This window comes from Sturnus vulgaris, chromosome 3 (genome assembly GCF_052056855.1).
Source record: "Sturnus vulgaris isolate bStuVul1 chromosome 3, bStuVul1.hap1, whole genome shotgun sequence".
NCBI lineage: Eukaryota > Metazoa > Chordata > Aves > Passeriformes > Sturnidae > Sturnus > Sturnus vulgaris.
The window spans coordinates 56,416,292-56,442,604 of NC_142245.1; the positions used below are offsets into that span (position 1 = coordinate 56,416,292).

At 39.5% G+C, this 26,313-nt stretch overlaps 1 protein-coding gene across 5 annotated transcripts in view; it reads left to right on the top strand.

The window, feature by feature from the left end:
- The window catches only part of IPCEF1 (interaction protein for cytohesin exchange factors 1), an 84,210-nt gene that overhangs the window by 27,992 nt on the left and 29,905 nt on the right, over positions 1-26,313 (top strand). For 2 of the 5 annotated variants that reach the window (XM_088161709.1, XM_014886022.2), the window contains exons 2-6: positions 8,836-8,886; positions 14,430-14,466; positions 15,126-15,295; positions 22,982-23,055; positions 24,183-24,254. In XM_088161709.1, the coding sequence (XP_088017835.1) occupies positions 8,863-8,886; positions 14,430-14,466; positions 15,126-15,295; positions 22,982-23,055; positions 24,183-24,254 (377 nt within the window). In that variant the 5' untranslated portion in view covers positions 8,836-8,862. Of the gene's footprint in view, positions 1-8,835; positions 8,887-13,186; positions 13,286-14,073; positions 14,286-14,429; positions 14,467-14,509; positions 14,653-15,125; positions 15,296-22,981; positions 23,056-24,182; positions 24,255-26,313 lie in introns of those variants that run through there. The other 3 variants (XM_088161711.1, XM_088161712.1, XM_088161710.1) reach the window with 3 other exon arrangements.

Here is a 26,313-nt window from a genome sequence, read left to right on the forward strand (position 1 = left end):
GAATTTTTTTTCAGTTGTGGTTTTTGTATTGTGTCTCTGCCTGGGGTCATGTCGGTTTTGCCCAATTGCTACCAGCACACTTAAAGCAATGCTGAGATGAAGATTGAATCTGTATTTTAAATTGCCATGTAGTACACACCATTGCAGGGGTAAACAAGACCCTCCAGCAATTTTCTGTGTTCTGGATGTGCTGTCTGTGCCTGGCATACACTTCATTTCCAAATGAGGTGCAAATGAAATGCAAAGACGCACTGTGAAGATAAAATCCTAGAAACACAGTGAATCGGAGCAATTTAACACTGGTCTTGAGTTCCTAAACCCACAGAAAAGACTTGGTCTTGTACTGGTTAATTGCTGAGTCCATAGGGCTTTTTCCAGTTCCTCCACTTCAGTGATTTCTGATCAGATAGACTTTCAGGGGATGGCTGTGTTCTGGCTTGCTTGTTTCCTGATGGAAACCTTGGTACAGCTTCAGAGACAGCTGCTCAGCATGTGGAGATATGTTCCTCCTACTTTTGAGCTATATTATAACTTTATACTATGTCAGATGATATTATATTTGGGTTCTATTCTACTGCCTGTGCAAGGACAGTGGGTGCTCAGTTGGAGTCCATAGCTTTCCTCTGCTGCTGCTTCCTCTTCTTTTGCTTTTACGGACGTGACAAAGTAGGAACATACTGGTTGCACACACAACACATTATGAAATTGCTGAAAACTTGACTGACATCCAGTTTGAACAGCTGTTCAGCCTTCTGACCTGACTCTGTGGAGTTTTAGCCTTGACTACCTTGAATTTGACATTTTCAGCATTCTTTCATCCTATCCCTGTGGCCAGGTCTTCTTTTCCTGCTGAGAACTGGGGCTTAAATTCTGAAGTGGCAGACACTTAATAAACAAACAACACAAGCATATTGAAAGTGAATCTCCTGAAGTGGTTCGGAATAGCTTGCGTTTTTTTCATCCTCATTGATCTCAATAAATCACAGACTGATGGTCAAAAGTCTTTCCAATTTATGAGAAGTAGGTTTCTTGTGCCAACCTTTTTATGCATTTGGATGAATTTTATATTTTACTTAATGACATATAAGTTATAAAATTGAAATGTACGGACTGTAATATAATTTGAAAAATAAATATTTTCAATCAGAACATACTTAAATTTAGAAATTATATTGTTATTGGTATAAATTATAGCTCTGCTGCAATGGGTAATACCATATGTGGGGTTGCTTTTCTTCAAGCATTTACCTCTTATTTATTAACCTTACTACCATGGGGGTTCTGTTGCCAATGAGAATAAAAACTGAAGTAACAAGTTAAAATAATTCATTAAAAGAGGATCACAGAAATAAGAGTAACTAATGAGGCTGCAATTAGTATGAGATATACAAATAGGTGATAATACTAATTTTATTTTATTATTTCTTATGACTGAGAAGTCAAGAACTTACTTTGACTATTTGCTTTTCCTCTATAAAGCTTCAAAATATGTGTATAAGAATTATGAAAAAATGGAGGTGCTCTATCTTGAAATGCACATGTTAAATATAGAAGGACCTAAAGAGCAGGAACATTTTAGAAGAAAAACAGAGAAGAGAGGAAGTCTCTCCTTAGAAGGAAAATAAGACACACAGATTAACTTTGTGTAGACTGTTGTGAGAACAATGGGATGGTGGAATATAAGTACAAAAGTTTGGTGAAATACAGCTTATGACATAACAGAAAATCCAGATCATCTGGGAAAACCTTGAAATTGTTCTTGTGAAAGAAAAAGTTCCGTTTTTAGTTCTATGCAAGTAATTTTAACATATGGGTTTCTCCTTTAGAAAAAGGATCACTGCTTTCATTTCAGATTTTATTACAGTGAGGGCAACACTACAGAAAAGGAGTACAGAAAAGTGTTCATTTCTGTAAGATTCAAGGAGCAGCTGTCTGTTGTAGTCAGATCTGCATTTGCAGAAGCAGCAAATAGTTATCTCTAATGATTTATTTCTTTGTCCAGATGTTCTGGAAAAGGCTATGGTGTTTAAGAAACAAGAATTAGTAAATCCTGAATGCCTACAGGCGCTGAAGGCTGAAGAAAAGCACTGCAGCAATCATTTGCATGCAGTCATCATTTGCAACCAGTCATAGGGGTTTTTTTAAGTTTTATTGCAGCTCTCAAGACCAAACAGCTTGTTATGCTATCCACCTTAGTCAAGACCCCCTTTTCACACTGATGAGGGTCTATATTCTAGCAGATGTTACTTACTGTGCTGTTTTTGTATGGTGAAGAGGCTGTTTTCTCTTGCTCATTGCAAATATAAGTCAAAATAAATATGGCTGGTAGCAACTGAAGATGAGAATTAATCTGTTTAAAAGAAACACAAATCTACTGCTGAAACAGTTGAGAAACAGGCAAGCTACTTGATAATTAAACTGGATTTCAGGGTAAAATTATTTTCAGAGTACCTTCGCATCATATCTTTGAGCTTTCATTCTAGAGATGATTTTTACTGCCTCTCAGCAGTCCATATGTGGTCTAACTCAGACATACTGAGAACAGCTTTTGGCTCCCAATTGCCTGCCCAGCTCACTGGCCTGGCTGTCCTAGACCCTGGAGAAATTCTCTGCTATGTATTAGCACACGGATGTTGAATGGAGGAATGGGTTCTGGATGGGAGAAGCTGTGATGTCAGCAGTCCACCAGTTTTCTTCACTTTCTTCTTCCTGGGGAAATGCCTTTGAGCCACGGGAAAAAGGAGGCCACTTGCAAATTGCTATGGTTCAGCAGATGGCATTGTGAGCAGCAGCAGTTCCACCCTGTCTGGTGAAACTTGCCAGGGCAGTTTATCCTTGCTATGCCCCTCCCCACTGGGATTGCCCTGTTGCAGAGGTGATGTTTGAGTGCAGCACATGTATTTGCTGTGCTCTGATGTGTGGGAGGAAGACAAACTCTTCATTGCTCCTGACCTTTTAATGAAGAACCAGACGAGAGACTTCAGTTTCTTGAGAACTTTAAGCATGTTGAGTGGAATTCTTTGATGGATGAAACAGCAAGTCCCCCAGGTATTTCTTACCTACTTCATCCTCATAATCATCAACGTAATGATTTTGCTTTATTTTTTAAAATCTGTTCTCTTGAAATTTCCCTGGAAGTGTGAATGCTGGCCTTTTGCATAGTGCTGTTGATGCAACAAATGTTTCCTTAGCAGAAGAAAGAAGACTTACATCTAAGCTTCAGAGAGTGCAAGCAGTAACAATTTTTGCTGGCTTCTTGTTCTCAAATGCTGGAGTTGAAAGCATGCTCCTGCAATTTTTATCTTCCATTGGATGCATAAGCCTCCTGCAATGCCATGACAGAAAAGGTTATTCAGAAGTGCCTGCCAGTGAGGATGTCTCAGGTTCTTGTCACTGCAATAATACAAATTTGCAAGTAGAGCAGCAGTTCTGTACCTCTGTGCTAGGGTGAATCATGACCTTATTCTCTCTTTGGGTACTGGACCTTGCAGTCCAGGACCTCAAACTGTCCTTGCTGAGCAACTGATGTGAAAAAATAGAGGAGGGAATGATGATCCCTCTCTCCTCATCTGTATCTTTTCACAAGGGACTTGCTTCAAGAGAAATCCCTTAGATTGCTGTCTCAGGAGGCTTTTTATAGGCTTTTAATTTTTTTTTCCTTTCCTCCCTTCTGTGTTTCATCTTCTGGACTAGCAAAAACCTGTACATCTTTGGAAGAGAGCAGAACATCAGGGAAGTGCTTCTTTTTCCCTGGAGGGTTTCCTTACTCCTTCAATGCACTAACTTTTCATCTATTTTTACAGCCAGCTTTACTTTGCCTGCTTTCATTGCCTGCCACAGCAAAAACAAAAAGCCAGGTAGGAAGCAGTAGGAATTGAATCATTGCACTCAATGTTTCTGCAAGCTCTTCCTTGGCCTTCAAGCATAGCAGCACTAGGAGTCAGTTTGACACTAGAAGACTTTGGGACAGATGCACTTCGTTAAGCATGCCATTTTGTTTTCTCATTTTAGTCTGTGAGGCCATAGAGGCAGCTGGAGCATGTCTTCCTTCTGTTGAACCTCCTCTTTCTTTCCAGCCCCTCTGCTCTTGAAGGCAGAGAGCACTGACTCCTGCAACTGCTTGCTCAGAGCTGTCAGCACATATAACCTGCTGCCCTTGGGCTTCCCAGCTGGGCTGACAGGACCTGGCCATGATCCAAGCAGGGCGATGTCTCCAGACCCTTTCTGTCTCCAACACAGGAGCAGTGAACTTTGTTCCAGTTTTTCCTGGCCTTCTCCCAAGCAGAGTCAGAAGTCATCTTTTTGAATTGTTTTCACATGAAGGGATTGAGTAGTTCCAAATGCATTTGAAAACAATGTTATAACCAATCATATTATAAAATATAAATGTATTAGATATGAAAAATGTGGTTTCTTGCTGCTAAGCCTGTGAAAAGAGCCCTTTGGTCTTTGCAAAGTGTAATGCTTATTCAAAAGTTTAAACTTAGCCATTGTGGCCCAAGCTGAAGGTATATTCTGACAACTTTGTCTTATGACTATATTTTCATAGACTTTCTCTTTCTGATGCTAATGGTGAATCTGTAGCTTCATTTGCAATTGTAAACGTGAAGTCATGGGGAGCAAGGTGGGTGGGGCAACCTTACCCAGGATGGGACGGGTCCATGAACTTTGGTGAAAACTACCTTGGTGTATATTTGTTATTGCCCCGAGGCAAAGTACCACCTTAATATCCATCTTCACTGGTGAGCCTGCATGTGAGAGAAAATCTGCAGGCCAAGAAACTCCTTGTACAAGTCAGACAGTCAATTTAGATAGCTGATTAACCAGTTAAGTACCTGACTGGAGTTGACTAATTAGTGGTTAGTGTTAAGGTTCTGTCAGATTAAATTGATCTCTAGTAAGCCTAAGGACAATTAAGAGCTTGCAATCACTGTGATAATTTTTCCCCTGCATTGTTGCAAGAACCTCAGTTAGAGGTAATGTGATAATTTAGGACTATTATGTAAGGCTGTCTCCTTGCCATAGGACAGTGCTTCAAGCACTGCTGTAAATTGGGGCAATGCTATTCCTAATGTCTGGTGAAATATGTGATTAAGTAATCATTGATTTTTGGGAGGGAAACTTTTGTGGCACTCTCGCTAGTTTCGTATTGCCTGTCAATTCATTGCCCACTGAAGTGCAGATAGTCGCAGGCAGCCAAATGAACAGAAAACAAGAGCAGGGGTTAAAGGCAGTGACCAGCGTGAGAAATGTAAACAGAAGGCTCAGAGCTTATTTTCCAGGTTGTCTACAGCCCTGGCTTGGTGCTTGGTAAAACATAAATTTTCTTTTGGAGTAGTCTATGTCGATGCCACCTGAAGAGGAGATTAGCTATACACATTTTGGGTGCTTCTGTGACACAAATATTCTGAGTCATGTTGCATATATCAAATATTTTGCTCAGAAGCAGGAAGGCATATGTCCACTCTCGATGTCATCTGAGAGATGCCTGGAAGGCATGTCTGGCAGGCTTATGCCATGATCATTTCAGATTGACATACTCACTGTAGCTTGTAATTGGCAAGAGACAGCATAAGGCCTTGTGGATTTTGATTTTCCCAAGAGGAATATTACTAATGAATTAAGATTGATTTTTTGCAATTAGAGTCATTGGAACCTCAGTCTTCTCTTTTTTTTTTTTTTCTTTTTTTCCACCCTTTCAAATTACATTTGATCTTTATAGAGATATTTCTATATATCTTCAGAAAGATGATGAGTCAAATAGACTACCTCTATCTACTATTGCAAGGTATTTTTAATAAGACACCTGTCACATTTCCATGTTTGTTGCATCAGCTTATTGCTTACATCCCTACTTGTTTATTGCTCTTCTCAAAAAGCAAGGGTGAAGTGAGACTAATAAAACTATGCACACCAATACATATAGTTCAGTTGTTAAATCAAAATTTAAAAAGCGCTCACGAACTTTGTTTAGAAACCTTTTAACTGAAACCACATTTGACCTTATATTCAATTCAGACTGGAATGAAATCAGGAGGTTCAGATAACTCCTAGAAAAGCCAAAGAAATATAGAGATGGTTTACAAACTGATAATATAAATCCATCCCCCTTGCTTTTATTGAGTACATCCATTACAGTTTAGCCCCCAGAAAATGAGAGATGCAAGTTTGTTTTACTGTTTCTGAAGTCATCTGAAGTGGGAAAGGGTTTACTATGTTTAATTTTCTCTCTTTGGTTTATTCCACGTTTCAATTTTAGCAAATTGAGCATCCATTACAGCAGACTGCAATCCTGTTGCACATCTTCTGTGTGGGTACCTTAATCTGTAGGCTGGAGGGTTTTCCTCTCCTTCTGTTCCTAGAATTCAGCTTGTTGCAAGTGGAGAGTTTTAGGAAGAGGGCTAGAATCCCCACCCCACCGTTTGGGGTGACATTCCTCTTCAAATTCAGTGTCCACCTAAGTCAGGACAAGGATACACAGAGGTCTTCAGGCTGTAACAGCAAGTTTCACTGCAAGTGCTGTGAAATGGGCTGAGTCTTCTGCTGTAGCTATTCCAGCTAGGAGTCAGGACACCTTCCTGATGATATGAACTGAAGGGTTGTCTCTTACTAACCTCTCATTGACTTGCAAAGCTCCTGAGCTCAGGTGTATCTTTCATGGGCTGGGGAGCCCTTCTGTTGGCCAAGCCACCAGCCCTGAGCACGCCCCTGGGCTGCCAGGCTGTGACCACTGACACAGCACAGAGGGAAAACTGAAGCAAATGCCCATCATGGGATCCCAGCTGCAGCCTGAGTAAGTGGCTTATCAAGGGGCAGGGGGCCATGGTTTCCAGGGACAGCCCCTGCAGAGTCATGCTGGGGCATCCAGTGAGGTGGATATTGATTAGCTCTATTTGAGTGGCCACATTTATCCAGCTCTTTCTCCTAATTCACCTGACTGTTCAGAAAGGACAGATAGTTTTCCCGCAGTGCACCTGCACAAAATTGAAAAGGATCACTTATTTCGCTCTAGTGCAAAGATAAGCAGGTTATGCCCTCCTGAAATGTTAGTTTTGAAATAGTTGAGTATGCTTGAGTGGATATAAAAATCTTAATGCCTTTTCACAGAGTAACTAATCTCACTCAGGTTGGGCTTTCTTAGGAGAAACAAACTCAGGTTAAGTGTCTATGAGTTATTTCTGCAGTGACTATGTGATTTTTAAAGTATCTTTCATTACACAGGGAACAATAAATAATATTCTTTAACTAGAATGGAACAGAAGTCAATGCTGCTTTTGAACACTGGGTACTGGCTCAAAACTGTTTATCCAGTTTCTGGGAACTAAACAAATGTTCGAGCTGAAGTCACTGAGAAGAGTTAGCTGAAATCCATTTCAGCTCCTTTAGCACAAAGCACACTGGAGGAAACATTGCCTTGCCAGTTCACTAATGCTTCTCTTGCTTGAGGTACTGTGTTGGATTCAAAGCTATGCAGCTCCTCCCCAAACCCAAGGCACACATGAAATTAAGAAATGACAGGAAAAAGTCACGTCACAATAATTACTGTGATGTGGTCTGCTATTCCCTTTATTTCTTGCTCTGTATTTGAGGCTCAATGTTAATTTACTTGTATAACTCAAGGTGTTTCCTCTGCTTGTTTGTACTAGCTATGATTTCTAAACATCCTTGAAATTATTGGCCGTAACATTTCTCCACATCATGATATTACTTCAACTTGAGCCACTTATAGAAAGTGCTTCTTTCTGCTTTTGAACAGAAATGGCTGGGAGCCAGAAAAATATCTATTTGTTTGCCTTTCTATTTTTGTTTTGAAATTGCTGGAAGCCAGTGGGTGGGTTTTTATTTTCTTTTTTAAGATTTTATTTTCAAACTAAGACAAATATTATGTATGAGGAGCGGCACATATCTTAAATAACTGGTTCTAGTAACAGGAAAATGTTCTTGTTAGAAATACTTCTGAAGTGTGGCTCTATTTCTGGAAATCCTTTCTTGCTTGCTTCAGCAGAGTTTTGTATCCTCTCCCATTTTCCTTCATAGTTCTTTCACATGCAGAAGGGTGAGTTCTATAGGTGTGTTTTCATTTGTCTTGTACACTGCACGGATTCAGCATCTGTGCATTCTACCAACCAAAGGAAAATCACGCAGGGAGCTGACAGTACTTGTGTTAACCAAATGAAATCATCTGCCACCTAAATGGATACCTACTAACCTGGAGTGTCTTTGGAAAACAGAATCCAGTGTCTGCTGTTGGGCTGCACAGATTTTGGTCCCCAGAAAGGAAAATTTCAATCCATTATAAAATGAGTAGTCCAGTATGAGGGCTCATCCCATTCAGGAGAACCGGGAGGTTACTGAACTTATATTCCCAGAAAATATTGTGAATTACTTAACCAAAGCAGGAATCCAAATCCTATAGATTTATTTCAGACTAAAGACCAAAACAAGCAAAAATTCCACTCCCAATTTTATTTATTTATTGTCTCTTGCATTTCCTTTTAAAATCCCAAAAACCTCCAATTCCACCCAATTCCAAAACCATCACAACCAAGCAAAAAGCAACCCTCTGGCCACATCCATGAGCTTTGTTCTGTTTATTTCATAAAAAATAAGCTTGGGTAGTTTTGAGTTAATATTACTTACTGCTTGTTGATTTCTAAATAAATAAAATCATAGGATTGTCTTTGGAATTTTTTTTTTTTAGGAGTTGGAAGAAATTAGAGGGTAGAGTTAGAAGGACAAAATGTTTTAAAGCATTTTTTTATTCTAGTGCCAAAATTTATGTTGTATGAAAATATAATACAGAGCTTAAGTAAGCAAAATTTTCTCTTTTAACAGCTTTCCCATTGAACTTTGAAACCATTCATGGAAGCTGATGGCAATATTCTTGTAAGTATAATTAAAGTTAGGCCAGAGTTATTGATCCTCTGAAGAGGTCATATGTTGGGATTATATCCTTGTAGTCACAAAGACCACGAACAGTGTAAAAGAATAGCACATGTGAACGGCATCAGTATCCAAACAAGATCTTTCTTTTGGGCCAATCCAAGTGGAGAGGTTGCCCCACTTCTGCTATAAGGATAAGACAAAATCTACTGCACGTGCCTGATGCTAGGGGTGCCCTCACTTCTAAATCCTCAGTGGACAAGATAACTGTAACCTAAGACATGTGAGTTTAGCAAAGGATTTCTTAGCCACATAGTCTAACCCTTGGGAAGTTTAATGAAAATAGAGCTCTGTAGAATATAGCTGTTGATCATAGCTGCCTTTGGTGCCTTCTTAGACTCATGCATTTTGAGTAGAATTTCATGAGACATAAAGTCTGTTTTTTAGTGTTAGCCCAATGCCCCTGTCTTTTTATCTTTTTTCTTTCCCCTGAAACAGCCTCATATACATATTTCATCCCATATTTATTCCTGGGGAGTTTACCTCTGACCCAAGAGTCCTGGAGCCTTTGATGCAGCTCCTTCTGAAGAGGAAGGGTCAAGAGTCCTTTAACTGGTGTTTGGGAGGTACCTACCCTGAGAGCAGCCAACAGAGCCTTTGGTTTGTGCAGCAGGCTGTGAGGGAGTGAAACTGTGGGGCTGTAACAACCTTTTACACCATGGCAACAGGGCAGTTTCCCCAGAAGGTGTAGAAACAGCTGTCCCTGCTAGGACAGAGGTTTCCACACAGAGTGGCTGCAGCCCTCCAAGACCCAGACTCCAGGGGTGTCAGGAACCTCTCCCTGAGGCCAAGGGTGGTGTCTCTTAGCCCTGCAGAGCATCTTGGAGGAGCTGTATTGGCAAGGGGATGAGGTTCAGGAGGAAGTGTTCAAACTGTGCAGCATCAGAGAAAGTGGAAGGGAGGGAGATAGGGTCTTCTCTGAGACACAACAGTGTGAAGACCATCAGTCCCCAGCTGCCATGGAGAAGCAGGCAGTGTCTATGCCCACTGTCAAAGTAAGCAAAACCTCCAGAGAATTGGAAGGATGGAAGTTGATGACTTCTTGTATCAAGAGGAAGCTCCTGCCCCATCTAAGAACTGGTTGACTGCCCTCAAAATTGAAGAGGAGCCAGATGTGTCCCCTAGCAAAGGACGTGGTTCACTTAACTGTAAAACATGCAGGTCTACCAGGGAGAAATGGTGAGACCCTGCAGTGTGTGACCCTGCTGCGAGGAACAAAGGAGCCATCTGTAGCCTGACCAACCATCTAGAGATGTTTGCTGCCTGGGAGGGACCAGGATCCAGGATGTTGTGCAGAGACTGCCAAAGCCTGTCCAGCTCTCTGACTCTATCCCCTGTTGTTATCCCATTTGAGCACAAATGTTACTGCTAGGGGAAACCAGTATATTCTGGGGGCCATAGAGCTGGAAAGCAGCTTTGCAGAGAAGGACCTGGGAATCTTGGTGGACATCATGAGCCAACAACGTGCCCATGCTGCAAAGAAGGTAAATGGTATCTTTGGCTACATTAGACAAAGTATTGCCAGCAGGTCAAGGGTGGTCATAATTTATTCAGTGCTGCTGAGGCCACTCCTGGAATAACTTCTCAACAGACAAGACACATGATGTATTGAAGAGACCCAATGAGGGGCCAGAAGAATAATTATGGAACTGTAGCACTTAAGATATGAGGAAAGACTAAGTGAACTGGGACTGCTTAGTTTGGAAAAGAGGCTCTTACCCATGTGCATATATAGCTGAAGGGAGGATGCAAAGAAGAGGACAGGGTGGTGGTGCTAAGTTGATAGTTGGATTTGATGATTTTAAAGGTCTTTTCCAACCTTAACGATTCTGTGATTCTTTTCAGTGATTCCCAATGACAGGACTAGAAATGATGCACACAAACTAAAGCACAGGAGAACCTGGTTCCCTCTGAACATCAGGCAGCCTTTTTTACTGTGAGGATGACTGGGCACTGTCACAGGTTGCCCAGAGTGGGGTGCCTCTATGCTTGCTGAAACGCAAAAGCCATCTGGAAATGGTTCTGGAAAACCAGATGGGGAGTGGACTTAGACGACCTCCTGAAGTCCCTTCAGTCTTAATTGTGCTGTGATTCTGTGGAAAAATAGGACATCTAAACTGACAAAAGCCTCTGCTGAAGTTGTCACTTCTCTTATATATTTTTGCTCATCGTTGGAGCCTGCCTGGCAGAAGTGGCTATGAACAATGCACAGTTGAACAGGTTCCTTTGCAACTCACTCATGGTGTGTTTGCCAAATGGAGGAGCAATAGATAGCAAGTTTGAAGTCTGTGGTTTTTTGCAGAATCACTATCCCATCCTGTTCAGTCCTTAGCAAACCAAAGCCTACCAAAATAATTAAAATCTACTCTCTTTTACAAGTCTTGCACAAAAGTGTATGTTTTGCAGTTATGTCAGAGCTTTCTGAGAACTATTGCTCTCAGATTTCCCTTAGTAAGAAGAAATAGAAATACATCTGATGTTCTTGGTTCATTTTTCAGTTGAACCTGTGATAATGAAATAAATCACTTAGTATTAGGAAATTGAAAATTATAGAAAAATACCCACCATTGTTAAAAGCAAAATCATGACATTTGGTTTAGTTTCAGATTTTTCCAGTGGCTATGTCTGCTAGTTACAGTACGTTCACATCTGAAACTGCTGTTATGCCTCTGGTTTTATTAGTAACAACTCTGCCTCCCACAGTTTTCTTTGTTCTGCACTGGTAAGAATCTCTAGAAGAGTGAAACTTAAACATATCTCTTAATCAATGTTCATCCAGGTCCACTGACATAAAAGATTATTGACTTTTTTATAAACAATTTTCAATGAAGGAAACTTTAATTACTTCTTGAAAAAAGGTTTGCCACTGGAGACTTGCTAATGTGTTATATTTGCATGGAAAATTGAATCCAAACTGTACTGGTAAGGTATTTTATGAATTTTGTGGTAGATTCATTTAAATATAGGTTTTCTATTGGTTTGAGATGAAAACAGTTTTACTGAAAACTGTTTGTTTATTTCATAAAGTATCTATCTGACTCCAAACACTGTGCTTTGGAGAAAGAGGTTGTTTTTATTTGTTTATAGATCAACAAAATTTGAGAAGGTAATTTTGTGAATCATGCCAGATTTTATTGCTGCAGTTGGGGATAAGATGTTTCTCTTGTGTGGAGCAGAACACATATTTTTTATAAGATGAAACTGGGTTTCTGAATAGCACTAAAACAACCAGAAGTTACAGGATTCCAGACTTAGTACTAATTTGTTGAAAATTTACCTCAATTTTCAGGAATACTTGGAAAAATAAAGAGAAACTTATCTTAATTTAAAAAAAAACATTCAGCAGTTATTTTGTTAGAGATTTACCACGGATTTTATCCAGGCAAATTAAATGCAGTTCTAGCTGGAGAAACTACTCTTCCTTCCACCATTAATTTCCCAACTCCTCCCACAATATATGAAGAAAAGAGGGTTGGTTCATCACCCCTATCAGCTTGCAGCAGGATACCCTCATTGCCTCAGAATAATACATTTCTAAATTTTTTTAGCTAGCCCAAGCTCTTAATAAGTGATCAGTTTTTGCCTCAGTCTGATATAAAGTGGGCCCCAACAGATGACTTACATAACATGGGTATTAACTCTTTTTTGACAGATGAGCAATAGACCATGTTATTTTTCTTTAAATCATCAACAAGGTTAGTGGAAAGATTGCTTCCTCCTCAGCTGTGTAGAGAGAGCCACATCCTGTCTCAGTATTGCTCTTCTTTTTTATGACTATATTGGTTAGAGATGAAATGATCCCAATATAGCACCATGGCAAAGATGTGATGTTGCTTTACTGCATAGTTTTTGGGCCGGAGACCTGTTTCATATTTGTTTTTCTTAATACCATTTTGGATAACTCTGAAGGAAAGTAATTAGTTTGTGTGACCCACTGATTCCCTGAGGCCATATACAATTTCCATGTGTCCTAAATAGGGCATAAGTTTCTTTGGAATGAAGACACGAAGGGTGGCCTATAAAGGATGGGGAAATAGCAGCATCTCTAATAGAGGTGATGTGTTTTCTTATTGCTTTTCTTTGTGTGTTGTCATGGAGAATAGTCTGAGAGAGAGAGAGATAATGGCAGTGGAAGAATTAAAAAAATAAGGGAAAAAGGAAAAAAGAATGTTCAGTGATTAAGCAGGAGTCTGGGATTATTCATGCTTGGCAAAGCACTCCCACAAGAGTGTTGTTCAGGTCATGTCAAACAGGCACCAGATAAGCACAGGACTGTGATACATGGCTCTGTGCTCTGTGGTACACGCTGCAGAGATCCCTGCTTCAGAAAGTTGTGGCTCTTGTAAGTACTGGTGACAGTGGTCTCTTCTATCATTGTTTGCAGACAGTCTAGCTTTACTCACCTTTAATTTGCCTGTGACAGGAGCCATCAGATTCTTCGAGAGTGATGTGAAGTGGGGTTTTGTTTTGCTGAGGAGCTGTCTGGCGAGGCGGAGGGGTTACATTAGGGATGTTCATAGCGTAGCTCTGCAGCGGATCAGGTAGCTGCCGCCTTTGCATAGCAACGTTGTGGCCAGCATATTAAATCATACGTCACTTTATCCAGCATTTGTCATCCGGAGGCTTCAAACCCTTCCCAAAAATAGAAAAAAGTGAAAGCTTTAGTTCCCACACTAGAGAAGGAAAGGTTGAGGCAAAGACAAGTACTTTGTCCACAATCACACAACCAACCAGCCTATCTGGGGAGAATTTGCTCCAAAAGACATACCTTCCATTTTCAAATACCTCCTTTTTTCTTCTGTGGTCTTCTCTTTTAGTTTCATTTTCTATGTGTTTATGCAGAATTAAACATGTAGACTGCAAATGCATAAATAAATTCAATTGTATTATTTTTGCAGTGATTAAAATTTCCGTGTATTTTGTGTGATCTTTTTTCTTAAGAAATATTATGAAACTATTTCATAGGGAAAAAAAAATATTCTGCATTAAAAAAAAAAGGCAAAGGTGAAGATCCATTTTTTTCTTTTTCGAGATTTCTTAGAATGAGCTAAATGACTATCAGTGATCTGGCATGTTTTTAATCTGCCTGTGTTTGTAAATCCTCCTTGTGGAACCTAATGAAGCATTAAAATGCTGGAGTTTTAACTTCTATTTTTCAACTTCAAAACACAGAACACGATTCAGGCAAACACAGTGAAGTAGAAGCTGTCTGTGGATGTGAAACAGGAAGCAGTAGTAGATAGACACATGTGTAATAGGGTAGTGTTTGCTCTTGCTCAACTAGATATACATCAATTTTAATTAACACGTTTTTTGCTTCAGCTGCTAACGTCCCTTCAGCAGTGAGTGGGTTATGTGTTTCCATTCTGCATATACCACCAGCATCACCACCACGTCCTTCTCGAGCTTCCCCCTCCCCTTTCTACACAAATGTTGCAACACAATCTGAAATTTCCTCTTTTCTTTCCTTCCTGCATTTCTTACAGGTTCCTTTGCGTCAGAAGGCAAAAAAGAAAAGTCAAGGTAATGAGAGATTGTTTTTTCTTTTCTCTCCTGGATTCCTCTTTTGTTATTTTCTTAGTATGTCTTATTCTTGGGAGGGTGAGGATTTTGTACTGCTACTCATCTGGTGAAAAGCTGCTCCACTGATTCTTACACCGATTTTGAGAAAAATGACAACGGGTTGTTCCTTTGGACTAAATCCTTGTGGTATGTTAATTGAATCAAAGCTGGAAATCAGTGAGGTAGAATCAGCTGCCTGCACAGATATACACACTAGTGGTTTTCATGTACTTGGCATAATAGTTTTCTCTAGCTGACTTAAATAGATGTATTCTTTTCAGTGCAGCTGTGTGAGGGAAAATATATGCATGTTTCTCTTAAAAGGATCAAAGGCTGTATTTTTAATTTACAAAAACTCGTGTATGGTTATCTTAGCATTAGTTAGTATCTGCATTATCTATACCTTACTGTTTTATTTCTAAATATCAGCAAGCTTTTCAAATGAACGTGTGTTACTGTCACAGCCATTATAAAACTGAATGACTTCTAAGTATATTTTAAGATATGCTTGGATGACTTGCTGAGATTCCTAAGTAAGGATGATATCCTTAATTGGCAGCAACATCTTTCCTGGTAATGCAGTTTTAAGCAAGCACAACACTGTATTTTTAATGGCACAGGGTTCTTTATAATGAGCCGACGGAGGATATCCTGCAAAGAGCTGGGGCAAGCTGATTGCCAAGGATGGCTCTACAAAAAGAAGGAAAAAGGAGCTTTCATTGGCAACAAATGGAAAAAGTTCTGGTGTGTGCTAAAGGAGTCATCGCTGTATTGGTACAGCAGTCAGCTGGTGAGTACAGCATACAGCCAGCTCCGGGTGCCAGACAAAGTGTCTGTCTGCTGGGACTGAGAGGAGGGAAGCTGGGGTCACAATTTAGGTGCATCCCGGAGGAGTACAAATATCTGGGTTTATTTATCAGCCCTGACACTTTTTGTGATCTGGGAAGTGTCTATATGAATTTGAAATGTGCAGAAAACTATGTGTTTTCTAGTTCAGCAGGTACTTGTGAAATGTTAACTTGCAGCCTGTTTTGCCCCGAAAAGAGCTATTCTTTAAAGGCTCTGGTGGCATTTGAATTTGAGAAATGTTTTCCTGGGTATAGGCAATTTGCAAACACTTGTTGTCAAGACAGGAATGCTTCTGCACTTCTTATCAATTTAATTTTCAGAAATGTCTCTCCTGTTTCTCTTTCTATCCCCTTCCACACTGAGATTATTCTGTCTGTCTGCTTGGTTTCTTTTTCTTTTTTTATTCTATTTTTTTCCTCTTTATTTTTTTCCCCTTTATTTTTTTTCCTTTTTTTCCTTCTTTCTTTTACTTTTTGTCCTCCTTCCTTTTATTATTTTTTTTTTCTTTTCAAATGGTGGAGTGCAGCTGGCTTTACTCTGGGCTTGTCTGATTGGGCAGAGATGGTGTCTTGTCCATCCTAGGAAGATTCAGATATAGTTATTCCCTTCACTTTGCTGTCTGGAACTGCTACCACTAAAAAGCTCTTATCACATTCAAATGATGGAGTGACAGGTAAGAATTAGAGGTTGAAGAGAATTAGGATATGCCAGCAAAACATAGGTTGAAACTCAGCAGCTTCAGTGTCTAACTGTGGATGGACATGAGGTTCACTAAATGAAAAGTAGCTGCTTTGGAAATCAGCATGTCGCAGGCACAGCAAAGGATGAAAGATTAAAGGAACCCTTATTAATTCTTAGAGCATTAAAAAAAACACAAATCAAAGGCAATCTGGATGATTTCCACTTGTTTATTTCCATTGCAGTAATCCCCATCAAAAATTTTGCTAACTGCTTCAGGGAAAAAAAATAAAATAGTTTAAGCCATTAAGAAAATCTTCATACCCTAAACAAAGCTTTACTCATGTAGACTATTTCACATTATCCCTTCAGCTGTGGGCATAGTGTTAGTGGTTTTTTGTGGAGTTTTTGTTTGCTTGTATGTGTGTGTGAGAGAGATATTTTTGTTTGCTTTTTATAAATCCAAATAAAAACTTTGACTGGTACTTCAAGATAATATTAACTATTTCATTTAGGGCTAAAGGAAAGAAACTCTGCTGGTCCTGGGCTGTTGTTTTTTATGATGTTGTGGTAGTCTGATTTAGATTCCTTTCAAGACCATGTCAATGGTCTTCAGAAAGAAAAGAAATAGAAAAATTGGGGGAAAAAGGTTTTAAAAGGGTACTTTTTTCCTAATGCTTACAATATCTCTGCTTGAAAGACACGGTGAGGCAGTAATACTAATAAGCAGCATTAATACCTTGCAAAACCTTATTAATATTGGCTTTTTTAAATCTGTGCTTGCAGTTGTACTTCTAGGCAAGCAGTTTTAAGAAAGGTGAGCTGGCAGGCTGGCATGTCTTTTTAGACACAGAAAATATCAGAAAGGAATAATCTTGAGGAATAATCAAGATGGGAGGAAATAAAAAAGGCAAGGCTAGGAAAAATTTGCCTCTGGGAAGAGAGGAGTGATGGGGGAGAGGTGCAAATTCATCCACTTCCTTCAGTTGTTCTGGCCTGATTAAATTCCACTCCTGAGATCCAAAGAAACCATAATCATGCAGGTTCCAGTGCTCCTAGACAGCACTCAACCTTTTAGTCCATGCCTACTTCCTGACTGTCACTGACTGCCCCAAATGAATAAGGCTGAAAAATAAGTGTCAGCCTCATTCCAATTTATTTTATTTCCTCTGAAGAGCTCATATGGCTTCAAAATACTTGTGTCGTGTGTCAGCCCTGAGCTCTCACCTATCACAGCTGTGCCTTAAGCATGCTAACCTGTAGCACCCCTTTGCTTTCAACTTCTGCCAACTCTTACACACTGTTTTATGTTAAAAACTGAAGGTTTCTTGGGACAGCTAAAAGGGCAGCCTCTATGTAACTATAGGTTCAATCAGTGTTTGCAGAATGTCAGTAAGTGTTGGTTTGGAATGGAGAGGAGGTGTTCTTTGCTAAGGCCTTCTTTCTTAAATTCTTGAGACCAGAGGCATGCTCAGAGTTGTACACGAGATCAATTAGACTCAGATAATGTCACTTCTAAATTGATGAAGGAGAAATAGCAGTGACAAATTCACCTGCTTGCTTGACAAGTCTCTGGTCTAGCATTAGGACTGCCTACACTTCACTGTCTTCAGTAAAGTTAATCCTTGGTCCCAAGGGGGTGTACAAGATGACAGCCTAAAGTTCTGTTGAAACAGGAGTCCTGCTTCTCACGTCCTGAGGTTTCCTGTGACTGGCCCTTTTACGGAGGCTGATGCCAAAGGTGGTGGTGAAAGAGTGGGGCTGGCGTCAGAGGGACTGGGACACACTGGTTGCTTGTTGCTCTGCTTGACCAGGTTGGTTCTGGCGAGAAACGAGCGTGGTTTGCTTATGGCTGTGTGAAAACCAGACACTGGCAACTGTAGCATAGCAACGGGGTGCTGGACCTTTTTTCTAATGGAGATGGAGAAAATAGAGAGTGGGTGGAATTTGTATGGGAGCATGCATTATCCTGGATTTGGGTAGATAACCTCATCTGAATATCATCTTCTTGGTCAAATTTGTGCCTCTGAAGCTCTGGATGTTTCTGTCACTGGTTTAATTTTTCTTCAAGTCACTCTGGTTCTGGGTCTCTCATGAGAAGTAGATTTGGGTACATGATATAGCATGCTTGTTGTGGCATTTGCAGCTGATATTTCCTTCAATTCAGCATAAAATATTTTGTGAATGCCAGAGCTCAAAAGAGTAAAAATAATAAACAAGTCAGCAATAGCAGATCAGACACACCAAGAGTGAATCTTCTACTTCACTGAAAGAAAGCTAGAGAACACAGGCAAATCTGAATAAATTTTCAATGACCTAGCTGAGGTCAGGGCCCAGTGGTCTCAGCAGGCTTTGGTAGGCTGTGCTGGAAGCTCTTCCCACACACCCTTATTTCTATAAAACGTGAGGCAAATACGCTTATCTTTGCAGCATGGAAGCACTCCCAATCTGTGGAGGGGAAGCTGTTGGACTAAGAGGAAGCGCAGAAGGATTGGTTTTGCAATGAAAACACAGGAAATGTCAGAAAAGATATCTGGGCAGTCAGACTTTCTGGGTGCATTCAAGATCACCAGACTGCTTGGACAATTGTTCTGTATTAGTGTTAATTTGTTGTTGTTGTTGTTATTTTAGTACTGCTCTCTGTAGGCAGCTGCCTTGAAGACAAGTGTGTAAATAGTACAGTTTGTGATCCTGCCTGATCCTTTAGCCCTTTAGACATTTCAATTCTCATTCTGAAACCCCAGGGGGAATTAGTACTCCTACATAGGAAGAGGGGTGGTGGGGGAGGATTGTCACATGTAATCCCAGTCTCTTGGCTCTTTGTTCTTGTTTCGACTGTGTTGGATAGTGTTGGCTGGAACAGGACAAAGGACTAAATGCCTCTGTCTGGTGGGTCTTTAGGGTAGCTTGGCTGGTTTTCCAAACAGAGTTGAAATAGATTTTTGCAGACTGTGTTAACAGTGGTTGTCATGGGGATTCAGCTGAAAAGAAATATAAATATAAAATTAAAGACTAGCAGGCTGTGATCTACTGTCACTATTTATCTTTGTATTTTTTTTTTTTCTCATTCACTGCATTTAAATTGGTCCTCACTCCAACAGCTTCGCAGGAAGCTGTATAATTACGGTCTTTTAAAAGAAAAATCTTTTACCTTTGAGTTGTAATAGCTGCTTATGTGGATGAGAAGAAGTCATTGTTGGTACCTGATTGAGCTGAGAGGCTTGGGGACCTATGGCCCAATGTCTTACACAAATTACTCACAGTTCTATAGGATGCCTCATTGGTGTACTTGGCAGAGAGAAAAAAGTCTAAAATTCTGAACTGCTCCTCCAGCATCCATAGGGTCTTCTGGGGGCAGTGCTGAAACACTGATGAAGCCATGAGGACTACCCTGATTTGCAGACTGGAGCTGTTCCACAATAACAAGATATTTCATTTTTCTAGCACTATTTTTTTAAAATCTTGCTGCAACATTACACTCACTTTAAATGACTTACTAAATCTCCTAAAGCCACAACATTTAGATAACATATTGAGGCAAGCTCAAAAGGACATTAGCTTCTTTTATTGGATTAATGCATTGAGTTTCATAAATAATTTCCTTTTTTTGGGTGCAAAGCTTTTTCTGTGAAAAAATGGCTACTTTCTTTTTTTGCCACAAGAATTTGTTGTTATTAATGAAATTATTTTTCTACAACTTGGAATAGCAAAAGCACAGATTTATGTTAGGCTAACCTCCATAAAACCCACAAGATATAAGAGCTTATTCTTTTCAACATCCTGATTAAGTAGAAAACAGGTCAAGGTTCTTTGTATCTGAGATTTTTGGGCTATTTTACAGCTAAATCAGATAAAAATCTGAAGGAATCTTGAATGAAATGTGTGAATGAATTAAATAATAACATGCTAAAGTCATGTTAGAGATAACATTTTGGAAGAAAGAAAGCTCTTAGGATTTCTGTATGCTTTAAATGTTTTAAAATGTCATTTTTATCCCAAGTATGACTGAAAAGATGACTTCCACATGTTATTTGGAATTCTATTTGCTGACTGAAATAACACCCTTAAGATTTTAAGTGACTTCTTTTCCTTTTTTCCTTTTTTCCCCCCTGATAATTATGAAGTTACATACTCATCAAACCCCTCTTTTCTGTTACATAGATGGCACATTTTAGATGGTACAAATGGTGTATTTCATTCATACATAAAATGAAACATAAATTTTCCTTTTAATGAACAAATATGAAATCACAGACAGAATTAGTATAAAATCTGAATGCACTGAGAGAGAAAGTGTATGTGAGAACATAATCTTTTTCCAACTGGAACAGCCCAACTATTGCATGAGAAGTTGGGGGCTTCTCTGTTGTACAACTGTTGAAATTAAAGTACTGAAATCAAAACCTGCAGACCTATATTTATTAGTAATTCAGAGGGTGCTTCCCTAATTTACATAGAGGAATCTATCTAAATTATGAATGGATTAAGTCAGTGGTTCAAGTCCAAGTTCCGTTTCTGAATGAGTGGGAGTATTCCAGGTGAGTGTCTCCACACTGGCTTATGGGGTGCTGGTGATTCATTAGTCCAGTGCAAAACCCAAACACTCAAATACTTTTATACATTGACAGTAGAGACAGTGAGTTATCTAATGGCATTTCATGGGCTTAATCCCCTCAGGAGTGCTTTTGTATCTCTCTAGTCTGGTTGTAGGTTGCAGTCTAGACCAATGGTTACTGCACTGATAGAACTGGCTGAGCTGTAACTGCATTTGAAACACGGAAGAAAGGCCAAACATGTCCCAGACCTGAGCCACCCACTCACCCACTTGATGGCTTACCCAGCTCAGGCCATGGACTTATTGCTGCATGGGTACCTGGGTACATTCCTTCACCCAGGGTCTAGTGGATAACTTTTTCTTAAACTGGGAATATTGATTCATATTGCAGAGAAGCAACTGGCATTTTTCATCCAGCAATGTATTCAATAGTGATTGTTGTACCTCATGGACAGCTTTTTTGAGATTAGTCTCTGGTATTCTCACACAGGTCTTGGGAACTAAACAGGAATTTCAGTGTTCCAGATCCAGTAAGTGATCATCTTTGTGGAACAGAAATGCTGGATAATACAATCTCTGCCTTTAGTACAGTGCAGCCCAAGAACAATGCTACTTCATTACTCACCAATATTTATTTGCTCATCCCTATATACTTAATATGCTATGGATCAGGGATGGTAATACTAGGTTTAGTTATTGTTATTTTACCTCAATGACTCTAGTCTCATGAAATTCCAACCTGTGGAATGGAAACAAAAGCTCCCCAAGCTAATCACTAAACAAGTTTTACAGATACAAATACAATCAGAGAGTGTTAAAACCCCACAGTAGCAAATAAGCACTTTTCCATACAAATACTACAAAATGAAAATTTTTCAGCCCAGATGTAAAAAAAATCTTTTTTTCTCCTATACTGAAAGAAAATAAGAAAAACCCATTCCACTGATGCTGTGTGTCTGTCTGTGTGTGTCTTGGAGCAGCAAAATCTTTTACTGGTGATGATGTAAAATAGAAACTTCTCACATGAATGTTTAATACATGTAGATGACAGGAGTGACGGTTAGGCCATGATTTATTTTATACCAAAGAACAGATATGTAGATGTGAGGGGAAGCCACCCACTGAAGTATCCATTCTGTATCCATATTTCATTTCTTGGAGATTCATACTTCCAAGCATTAAAGCTCAAAGACTTGTCTTGAGGAGCATCTTTTCACAGTCTCGTCATATTCATGCATAATGAGACTTGAAATACTGTCAGTCGTCTTCATTTATGTTCTGCCTTTGTAATTGCTGTGTGTATTTTACCTGCTTTAACTCAGTATACATTTTCAGAATTTTAATGTACAGAATCTATGAACAATGGCTAGGAGCAGCAAAAATTTAATTCTGGAATGAGCACTCTAAGTGTTTTGGAAAGTACATTTTTTCCTGACATTATGTCCTGCAGATTTTTGTCTACATTATATATTGCTCTTCTTACGAGGACTCCTAATCTTATTATAGATGACCAGGTGTATGTAGAAAGATGTAGTGAGGAAGATGTTTCTGCTTCAGATGTTTCAGTTTCAGGCAGCAAAAACAGGGATTTGAAGCTTGTCACTTCAGTTTTGCTGGAGCAACGCTCTGACTCAGAGTCCTGCTGACTGTGAACAGAGACGTCAATGCTCACTAAACCTCCTTGCATGCAGAAAAGGCTGACTGGATATAAACAGGCTACTGTAAATGTAAATGTCTGCCTGGATTTTGCTACCTCTTGTACCATGCCTGCAAATTTCTGGGGGGAGTGATAGCTGGGTGACCAAAGCCCTCTGCAGGTTTGCAGTGTTTAACCACAGAGCTCAGCTGCGTGGGATGTGAGCAGCCTTCATTACCTCTGCCTCGCTTGTGTACAGGTGACCCTGCAAAATGGTCCATGCTGCAATTACACTGGGGACACCCTCCTCCATTTCTACTTAGAATCATCTTGGGGGCACTTCTAAATTGTATTTTTCAGCTATTCATAGGTCATTTTATGTGCTGCTGTTACATGGCTATGTAAGATACACACATGCTGTATCACGGCACAAACCCGCCTTTGAACGTATAGGTGCCGTCCAGACCTGAACAGATGATATAACCCTTGTTCATTCTTATTAGTCAACAAAATCTATGCTTACACTCTGTCACTGGCACCAACAGGAGTGGTGGCTTTCCAGCACCCTGGATTTGCACAAATATAGCTGGTATAGAAATATTTCATCAGGCGTTAATCTGTCCCCATGGTGATGAGCATATATTTCCACAGTATAAAAAGCTGTCCAAAACAAGCACTTGCATGTTAAATATTATTCGGCATCGGAGTCTACTAGCTTATCAGTTGGTTGATGTGATATTTAATTTTTTTTTATGAAGGCTGAAAAAGCAGAAGGATTTATAAGACTTCCAGACTTCAGTGTGGATCGAGCAATTGAATGCAAAAAAAAGCAGTAAGTTTACCTCTTGTTCCCAGTTTTGTATGATTTTTACAACGTTGCAAGGAATGAATCTCAGTAGTCTTTGACAGTGAAGCTGTGGGGAGTTCTTTTGTGTTGTATAAATAATGAGATATTAATTGAGCTACTGAAAGAAGACCATATTGCAAAAATATTTTTGAAAAAGCTTTGCCTGATGTTCTTTGCTAAAACCACAAACAAAAAAACCAGATGAGTGTGCCAAATGCGTTCTTTTTCTTCTCCTTTTTTTTCATTCGCTTATTATGAGTTGACTGTAGTTCTCAGATGCCCCCTCTTAGTTGAGGAGGTCAGAAGTGGTGCAAGTAATACTGCATCCCTCCAAGCCTGGACTGTTCTTTAGGCTACTGTGGTGCAACTGAGCTTGGGCTGTACTTGAAACCTTTGGTTGTGCAGGGAACAAATATTTTCTTTAGCAGGGTGCACATTTGAAAATATTCTCTCCAAACTCCATATGCAGCACTGACTTCCAGCCGCTCCAGAGCACACTTCAAAGGTTTGGAGGGGTGTTGCTGTTGCTCAAAATTATAAAGTGCAGCATGGTTTTAATTGTTCCCCCTTGAGAACAATTTCATTCTTCTGATGGAGAAGTCAGAAGAGTCAGTCACTGTTCACCCACTGTGTGCTGCTTGTGATTTTACTGTGTCACATGTCCCTTCCCTCAGCCATCAGTTTTCCATGCTTTGGGGTCTTAGCCTGATTGACCACAGCACACGGAAGCTGTTCCATGTCTTGGGTCACTACTGGTGCTTTCTTCCAACATTTTCCAAGTTTGCTTTACATCTCAGAGCTGGAGGAAGCAAAACTGCACATAGTATTTGAGGTATGGGAACGCAATAGAATTATGTAATGAAATAATAGAAGACTTTGTTTTATTCTTTATTCCTTCCTTTTTAGTTCCTGTAGTTTACACTCTCTGAATAATGTGTGGCCTAGGAAATGAGCTAAAAATAGACTAGAGTTTTAAAGAAAGAGCTGTATGGATGGACAAACTAATCCAGTGGAATGAATAAATATTTTAAATAATTCATTCAGCTATTGTTTTTTCTTTCTTATGGAAACTAGCTTTCTTCATATATCTTTTTTTTTCTTTTTCCCTAAAGTGCTATTAAGATCAGCCACCCACAGATCAAGACATTTTATTTTGCAGCAGAAAATGTTCTGGAAATGAACACGTAAGTAGGAGCGACTGGTCATGTTTCATCCTGTCTCATGCATGAGAACACCCTTTGAAAGTTCATTCTTTCACTGTCAAGCAGTCGTTGACAAAGTTATTTGGGGAATTTCTGAGTCTAATTTTTCTGGTCACTAAATGGAAGAAAGCTATTGCTCTTTGTTCATTGATTATAATTGAAATCAGAATCGCATAATTAGCCCAATTTTGATACCAGTCTTCCCAACATTTGCTGATATAAATCCCCTTCTGTTAGAGTGGTCCTAAGCAAGTATAGCTCCTGGGAAGAAGTGAGGGGAGAAAGAAAAGAGAGGGAAAAGTCCCAGAAGTGATCTAGGACTAGAATATAACAGTTTCTGATTTCAGAGTATCATATCAGCTAACAAGGACGGTTGAGGGGTAGAAAGTTCTATTTCTTTAATGTAAATTAGCATCAAACCATGCTGTTGCTGAATGATTCTAGTAACAGATGGGAGATTTTTTTTCCACAAATGTCCAGAAGATTATCAACCAAATGGTTCTCAATGGAAGAAGTAAAAATGGATATGAAGGCTGCCATTTTAGAAACCATTGAGCTATGAGAAAGATATTATTTTCTACTGACCCAATTTTGGCTGGTTTAGATATATCTCATATCTTTGCCCTTTTTGCATCAGACTGCAGTCTGTTCTCTATGCTATTGCATTAAGTGGCCAAATACTGGATACAAAGAAGTACAATTTAAGTGGGAGGAGAGCTCCTACAACAGTTAGGCCAGGATTTTAATCATGGCTCTACTGGTGAACTTTGTGTGATTTTTCACAGGGCAATGACTATCATTTCCTCTGTAAACAGGAGACCTCTTACATATCTACCACAACAGAAAAAGAGAGAGGTTGAGAGAATGTGTGTGACCTTCTGAAAGATTTATTGATACAGAAATGTACAGTATTATAGTAATGTGTGTACATAGATACATATTAATAAATCTGTACTCTACAGATGCCTACAAGTAAATATAGAAAAAAAGAATCTGTTGCCCTTTGCAAGCTGGCACATCATGGAACATTCTGGTGGGACGATAACCATCCATTTTGGTGTTCCTGTGTTTCCCACCAGAGATCCTGAATGGAGTGACAAGTTCCTGAGGCAGATAGGATGAGGATGACTGAGAATAAAGGACAGTTGGACAGGAATATTTCAGTAGAGAGGGTAACCCTGGTTAAGAGGGAAGAGATGGAAGGACATATGGAGAAGGAAAATTAGAGCTAATGGAGGATATTAGTATATGCTAACAGCCAGTTTGGAGTCCAGCTGGAAATTCTCATGTGAAAAATATTTAGTCTCCTGTGAGTGAGTGATTGAAATCTATGCAGGTGTCTTAGCTCTTATGCCCCCAGAATGATTTTGTTCAAACTCCACTTCTTGACTAAATTTCATTTTGGCTTAAAGCTAGGTAGCCTAGTGTTAGAGCAGCCTGCACTATGCTGTATTAACTCCCCACTGTTGCAACCGATGATGTTTTCCTTGGCAAAGTATAAAATACATGCATTTAATACATAAAGTACGTGCATAGTCACGCATATGTCGAAACAGACTGAAAGACATCTGTTCTCTTGGCTCCAGTCCTGCAAACACACATGTGAATGGTTCCCCTGAACTCACTGGAGCATTTGTGTGTGTCAAGTTCCTGGTGTGCATAAATGCTTGATGGATCATGACCTTTTGTAACTCTTCATGCATATATCAATATATGCATATACCTGTATGTATATCTCTGTTAAATCAACAAGGGATTTATTAGCACAGTCATTTGTTTCACTAATTTATCATATATTTGCTATTGTCATGCACACATGAAAAGTAAAGGTATGCTGACTAGCTGCATGCATTTAGCTGGCCCGTTGTACATAGTTATTCTTGACTTGTCTGCCCTCGTCATTAATGAAGTCTTAGAATTTTTAACCAAATCTTTTCCTTGTTAAGTTGGATTTTCATTTAAAAATCATTCTGTTAGGATTAGCTGTCAGAAAAGAGTCAATGGACCACTCTTTATAGAAATGACACTTTGCTTTTTTGAA